The sequence below is a fragment of the Littorina saxatilis genome, linkage group LG5 (genome assembly GCF_037325665.1).
Source record: "Littorina saxatilis isolate snail1 linkage group LG5, US_GU_Lsax_2.0, whole genome shotgun sequence".
In the NCBI taxonomy this organism is placed as follows: Eukaryota; Metazoa; Mollusca; class Gastropoda; order Littorinimorpha; family Littorinidae; genus Littorina; species Littorina saxatilis.
This window is the reverse complement of record NC_090249.1, coordinates 11,889,658-11,897,157: the sequence shown is the minus strand read 5'-3', so window position 1 is coordinate 11,897,157 and position 7,500 is coordinate 11,889,658. Positions and strand designations below refer to the sequence as shown.

Below are 7,500 nucleotides of genomic sequence, written 5' to 3'. Positions count from 1 at the left end.
ACCGAGCTTTCCGTTGAACGAACTTGCAGCTGCTGGTGAACAGGAATCCCACTTGCTGACCAAAAATATGAAATTTGTTTCTGTGTGTAAAAGAGCTGTTGCGGGATATTCCAATTTGCTGGGCAGTTTGGATATCAAGAGCTGTACGGGCGGGACAGCGGCGGCACTGGGCTGTTCATGTAAACCTGGGATCTACCAACAAAGTGGGGGTGTGATGGGGAACCCAGTGACCAAAGTACAAACTGTCAACACCGCAGCGTTGTGTCTTCCAAGAACCCTTCATCAGCTCCAAGTGCACGGGCAGTCTACGCGTGGTTTTTCTAGCAGGCCTGGGTAAGAATGATAATAGTGTATATACTTATATAGGCCCATTGCAGAAACTCAAGTTAACAACAGCCTTTCTACTCGGCGCGCGCGGTATGAGAATCACGGGTCGTAACTCTCTGGAATTGGTCATCCGCCGCCATGTTGGATGCATTGCACGATCTCTGACAGTGCTTGAGCGTTGGGTGGCGACTCGACAAAAGTGAAAATGACACGTTGTGTGGCCAAAAACTGCAGTCAGCAGGCACACTTCAGGATCCCTAAAGTTGTTTACCATCAGGGTGACAACTGGAAGGAAGTTACTGAGCGGAGAAGACGATTATAACTGGTTATTTTTTGCTGTGTGCAGTGCGCTAATCAACAATTGTCCATCGGTTGTGCCTTTAGAGTGAACACTGTGATAGGATGCTTTGAAAATTATACTTTGCAGTAGTTACCTGAGCTGCATTGTACCTCATTTGCCTGTCTTGAGAGCTTTATCTTGTGAATTTTGGTGCACTGTCTGCATGGTAATTTGAGATAAAGAATAAATAAATGAATATAATAATGTATTCTTGCTTTACTTTTTATGTTGTGCTGTTGTGTTAAAAAGGCAGATCCCCTTTGGACTCATGCATGCACAGTTTTCTTCATTTTGTCTGCATACACAGTGAAATACGCAAAAAGAACAAGAGTGCAATGAAGAAAACTAACAAAGACGGCATCCAATATGGCGGCGCGAAGAGAGTATGAGCGGAGTTGTGCCCCTTAGGGCCAAAGCTAGCCGATCCATTTGATAACGTCACGCCGAGTAAGAAGAATGAATTGGACCTATAGTGCTTCCCTTCATCGCGGTCTATTCAATTAACAGTATTGGTCCTATTGATTTCTGTAGCAGACAGAGCACAGTGGGCTACTTGCAAGACATTTGGTATATTTCTTATCCCTTGTGGAATTCTGTAAAATAAATTTGGGCTCCCTTTCCTGAGTATAGCGACATAATGCTATCCATTTTTGTCTTTGCTGTCTTTGTTTCTTGCTTTTTCAGATTTTCTGTTCGTAACCTCAATACATTTACTTCCATTTTAAGACTACCTCCCTTTTAAGACCTGATTTTTTCAGATTTTTGGAGGTCTAAAAGATGGGTTCCACTGTACCTCACCTGTATGTTTTTTGTCAGGAGCGAGAGACAGGAGGTGGATGAGGAGGATGAAGAAGAAAGGAAGCGACGATTGCGGGGTGCGGTCATGTACATCACCAATCCCGTCAGCTGGGTCACCAATAAATGGAACACCGCCAAACTCAAGCGAATGCTTGACCCATCTTTTTCGGAGGATGAGTTCCTGTTTGGTGCAAAGCAGGTCAGTCCCAAACCCAAACTTGGACAAAACAAAAACAGGCGCAAAACACATACACACTTGCAGAGGCATACACATGGACAGACAGACAGGCCCTCACGCACACACACACTAACACTTTTTCTCTTTCTCGCATGCGTACACATATATACTTGCACATTATAATCATATACAATTGCAATGAGTCGCATGCACATGCATGAACATATATACAATCACACACATACATACATATATATACACATGCATGAACATATACAATCACACACATATGTATATATTATATACACATGTGCAAGCATACACACACATTCACAATTTTTTACTTGAATGTGCAGGTATATTTTCGACTCAGAGCTCACATGTACATTTTGGATAGGGATCTCTGTGTTGTTAGTGAATGTATGACAATGAATATGCCGACACATTTTGGGAAGTAGTGTAACTTAGCTTTAACTGAGATTTTGGCCAACACAAATTTATTCTTGTTATTGTAGTATCTGTATTCAAAGTCAAAAAAATAAATCCTGGTGATATACACAGTTGCATTTTGATAAAACATGAATGCATAAAAATTGCAAACTTTTGCACATAAAATAACACCGGCACACACACACAGTCACACACACACACGCACATATACTGTCCCAAGATAGGCCAAATGGTTCTAAGAGGACGTTAAAACTAATTATTATCATCAACGCACATATATATATTCTCACACACAAACAGATGTGACATGAAAGTTTTATGACTGAAGTTTATGGAAGCACGTTCCGATACTTCTTCGCATGATCTCACAGCATTTACTTTGTTATGATTTTATGTGCAGGCTATTTGTCACGTAACACAGATGGTGTCAAAGGGGAAGTTCTTTGAACTGAACGGACTTGCCCTTGATGAGGTAAAGCAATACATGTACCGACGTCTTTGTCCTTCTATTAACCCTTTCGCTGCCAATCAAAACTTGCGTATGTGCATTTCTGACTGCCAGGGAATATTGGAGTTCGGGGTGTAATAATTCACACAAAATTCTAGCTCCAAACTGGCAGTAGGTAGGTAAGTAAAACGTATGTTATTTTTAATGGAAATTGAACCAAGAATCTGTTTTTAGTGTCTACTCATGGAAATAATAATTAGTTTGGCTTATAATGATGTTTAAATGTGAATTTTTGAAAAATCAGTCAGGAGCATCTTCCGGTGCCTCACTCACTGTGGATCAAACACAGGTGGCTGTTTTGCTTGCTCCAAGAGGATTATAATCACTGTCATCTACCTGTTTCCAACGAATCGCCTGAAAGAAGATCTCCCCCTTCCCCTGTCAGTATCCATAATCATTTGCACCGCCTGTAGCGTCAGTCCGGCTTTGTTTTTCCCCACTAGGGCCCGGTCGACTGTCACCGTTAGCCATTTTGACGAGTCGAGATTTCTCTCCCCTACCCTGTCGCCAAGGCCGAAAATAGCCTTCAGACGCAAAACCGCGTCACCATTTATGTTATTAATGAGAATGAGGTATCCTTCCAAGCCATTGGCTGCTATTTGTGTGTCAGCAGTGACGTAGCATTTCTGGAAAATTCCTGAACGGAGAAGACGGGTAAACCCGTCCTAAGGCGGCTGCACAAGCGCATGACGGGTATACCCGTCATAAGGCAGTCAAGGGGTTAAAGGTTACCTCTTAAGACAAGGAAATGAAGTGTTTCGGAACTTAATTCATTTTAACAAAATCAACATGTTTGATGGCAGGTTTTAGGCCAAACAAAATCAACATGTTTGATGGCAGGTTTTAGGCCAAACAAAATCAACATGTTTGATGGCAGGTTTTAGGCCAAACAAAATCAACATGTTTGATGGCAGGTTTTCAGCCAAACAAAATCAACATGTTTGATGGCAGGTTTTAGGCCAAACAAAAATATATGATGGTTTAGGGTAACGTGACCAAAAAAGGTAGGTTGACTTTTTTTCTTTTTTTTTCTTTTTTTTCTTTAGTCGATTTTAAAGGAGGTTACTTCCCTTGGGCTCGGTATGGTTCGCAAAATGTGGCAAAAGTTTGTTTAGAAATGAAAAAAAAAAGTGTTAAAAGTCAGCGGGGAAAAAATAGGGCCAGTCAGGTTACGGTAAACCAACATCTATTTTTGTTTGGCCTTATGATATTTTTGTATTTTACCTTTAGAAGTACAGTGGAACCCTCCTTTTAAGGCCCCTCCAGTTTAAGAGGCTGTTTTCTTTGATTTCCTGTTCATACTTACCTCTTTAAATCTACCCCCATTTTCAGACATGTGCGACGGGCGCAATGGCGTGGTGGTAAGACATTTGCCTCCTAATCGGGGGGTCGTGAGTTCGAATCCCGGTCGCTGCCGCCTGGTGGGTTAAGAGTGGAGATTTTTCCGATCTCCCAGGTCAACTTATATGTGCAGACCTGCTAGTGACTTAACCCCCTTCGTGTGTACACGCAAGCAAAAGACCAAGTGCGGAAAAGATCCTGTAATCCATGTCGGGGTTCGTTGGGTTATGGAAACGCGAAAATACCCAGCATGCATGCCTACTCAACGAAAGCGGAGTGAGCTGACTATGCTATAGTGTGGGGAACCCAAATGGGCAAACAAGCTCACACGTAACCAGAAAAAATTCTGGAACGCCAAAGAAGAAGAAGACATGTGAATCTGTAAAATTATGATAGCAACAATTTTTTTTGTAATCCTGCTCTGCACAGGAAGCAGACAGGCTGTTAATTATAGTATAATAATAATAATGATAATAATAATAAATCACTTTTCTATAGCGCAAGTCCCGATTCAAAGCTCCAAGCGCTTTACAATTCCAATAAACACCTCACACACACACACCCACATGTGTTTGTGTGCAAGTGGAATAATGCTCTTACAGTATTGGCGTTAACCGGTAATTACCGGTATTTTACAGGTTGAAATGAGAAAATACCGGAACTAAATTGGCTGCCGATATGACCTACCGGTTGATTTTTTAGAACTACCAGGGTTTTTTTCGCTGGTAAATCAACACAACCAGTACTCGGAGTTGGACTCTAACTGGTTCCAATGACCAGCCTACCGTTTTTTTATGGACTTTTTGCATCATAAAAGTTTGCGTACCGGTTTGGAAAAAATACTAGCGCCATTACTGTCTTATCCCTTGTAACAGTCTGGATGTGGCAGGGTTGTTTACAGGTCACTGTTTATCATGTGTCTGGGTTGTTTACAGGTCTCTGTATATCATGTGTCTGGGTTGTTTACAGGTCACTGTATATCATGTGGCAGGGTTGTTTACAGGTTCCCAGTAAGGTCATATATTGTACTACGTTGCAAGCCCCTGGAGCAATTTTTTTATTAGTGCTTTTGTGAACAAGAAACAATTAACAAGTGGCTCTATCCCATCTCCCCCCTTTCCCCGTGGCGATATAACCTTGAACGGTTGAAAACGACGTTAAACACCAAATTAAGAAAGAAAGAAGTTGTTTACAGGTCTCTGTATATCATGTGGCAGGGTTGTTTACAGGTCTCTGTATATCATGTGTCAGGGCTGTTTACAGGTCCCTGTATATCATGTGGCAGGGTTGTTTACAGGTCTCTGTATATCATGTGTCAGGGTTGTTTACAGGTCTCTGTATATTATGTGGCAGGGTTGTTTACAGGTCTGTATATCATGTGTCTGGGTTGTTTACAGGTCACTGTTTATCATGTGTCTGGGTTGTTTACAGGTCACTGTTTATCATGTGTCTGGGTTGTTTACAGGTCTCTGTATATCATGTGTCTGGGTTGTTGACAGGTGATCGAGTGGATGAGGACGTACAGAACGTCGCTGTCAGATCAAGAGCTGGAGGCGCTGTCTCTTGACGTGGATGATATCGTCTTGATCAAGAATCGCTACATTCAACTGGACTTGGAAGAGGGTAGGTTGCCTTAATGCCATGCGTACAGTGGAACACTCCTAAATGACTCGCCTTTTGCGACACCACCCATTTAGCGGCCAATTTTTACACCACGGACCCCTCTCAATACATAATTGACTCCTGTTTGACGACTTCCCCCAAAACCCGTCTACCCACTGAGCCTTCCCCAATTTTTTAAGACTTTCTTGCATCCAGTGGAGAATATAATACCAACACGAAATTGCGGTTCTGTAACCTCAACCAAATGGATTACATAGCAGTACGGCTAGTCCAGCTTCTTGTAAAAGTTCATAGCAGCAGGGCAAACACAGTCAGTCAGTCTCCAGTGTTAACCTCAGTGCTTGGGTAACTGTTCATATTTAGTTTTACATTATGTACATTTTTCATCCCCCAGGTCAGCTTATGTGCAGACTTACCTTATCCATGCAAGCACACGCTAGCACAAGACCAAGTACGCACGAACAAGATTTGTAATGAATGTGCATATGCATCAACCTGTCCGATGGGTTATTGAAACATGAAAATTCCCCGCATGCATTCGTCTGAAACGGGGAAGTACTGCCTAAATGGCGGGGGGGAAAACAGCCATACATGTTAAAGTCTACTCGTGCCAACAAGTGTACATGGGAGCCGAAACCTACAAAGGTAGAAGTGTTGAAGAAAAATATCAGTTTTGATAACAGCTAGCATAATCACTGGGAGTGAGTTTATAGGCAGTTATGTAGGTGTGCAGATTTTTAATTGTGTATTTAGCATCATGGAGCGTTCACACAGCGATATGTGAGTGACAAGAACAAAACAGAAACAACCCGTCAGGTTAAGACCTTCGTCATATCCAAAATGTGTATGTGCAGATGTTTTGTTCATGGAGCCAATGAATTGATCTTTGAGTGGAGATTTTGTCTCCTTCACAAGACGTGTGTGTGTGTGTGTGTGTGTTATGCAATAGTGTAAACAATAAACATTGTGTATGGAGACTAATATTAGATGCCCTCTGATAATTTTTGCCCTGTACTTCGTGTTTTTTGGGGGGTTGATTTTGTGTGTGTGTGTCTTTTTCAAAAATTCAAGATGTACTCATAATGTGGTGTATTTCTATTAATTTCTATTCTATTTGGCATGTGTTTTCAGACAAGCAAGATGTGTTTATTGATGCAGCTTGCTTTGGACTGAAAGTCAGTGAGAGTGTTCCTTACCTGGTGGACATGGGAATAAGGTATGGCTGGCCGTGGGTTTCAAATTGAGATTCAACATCTCTTTTGAGTTTTTCATATCATGTTTGGAATGCTTACCAGTGCGTGGTGTCTTGCTATTTTCTTATATTTGTTCTCTGTGGTTTGGTTTTGCAAATGATATCGTTTCAAAACTTTACTTTTCATGCATGCATATATGCATACACGCTCAAACACAATACCACCTCCCTTCCACCACAAATATATATATGCAAACTCACATAACCAAGAAAGGTGCCATCATTCATTTACCTTCACCCTGAAGAAGGCATCTAACAAAAACTGATAAACTATTGGTAAAGAAAGACACTGGTTCTTATGAATTTAATAACAAAGAGAGGTAACATGTATTACAAGTTACTGTTCTCTGTGTGTGTAATGCTTTTGAGTTACAGTGGAACCCCCCTTTTAAGACCTAAAATAATCAGAGAAAATTAGATCTTAAAAGGAAGGAGTCTTCAGGCCTGGGAATGAGTAAACGTGCTTTGGGAGTACTGACGGGAAAATGTTGCGTTTTAAGCATTTTTAAGGGCACACAATTAGAAAAGGACTTCGTCGTATTTACGACGAAAGGCGTATCATTCCCAGGCCTGAGTCTTAAAATGGAGGTAAATTAAGAGACGTTATGAACAGAAAAATTAAGGTCTCCAAAAGGGGGAAGTCTTAAATTGGGGGTCTTAAAAGGGGGGTTCCACTGTACCAT

At 41.4% G+C, this 7,500-nt stretch overlaps 1 protein-coding gene across 1 annotated transcript in view; it reads left to right on the top strand.

Annotated features, from left to right (window-relative positions):
* The window catches only part of LOC138966305 (m-AAA protease-interacting protein 1, mitochondrial-like), a 9,571-nt gene that overhangs the window by 245 nt on the left and 1,826 nt on the right, over nt 1–7,500 (top strand). The window contains exons 1-5 of the mRNA XM_070338487.1: nt 1–333; nt 1,484–1,664; nt 2,494–2,565; nt 5,442–5,565; nt 6,697–6,781. The exon at nt 1–333 is cut by the window's left edge and continues 245 nt beyond it. Of these exons, the coding sequence (XP_070194588.1) occupies nt 1–333; nt 1,484–1,664; nt 2,494–2,565; nt 5,442–5,565; nt 6,697–6,781 (795 nt within the window). The remainder of the gene's footprint in view (nt 334–1,483; nt 1,665–2,493; nt 2,566–5,441; nt 5,566–6,696; nt 6,782–7,500) is intronic.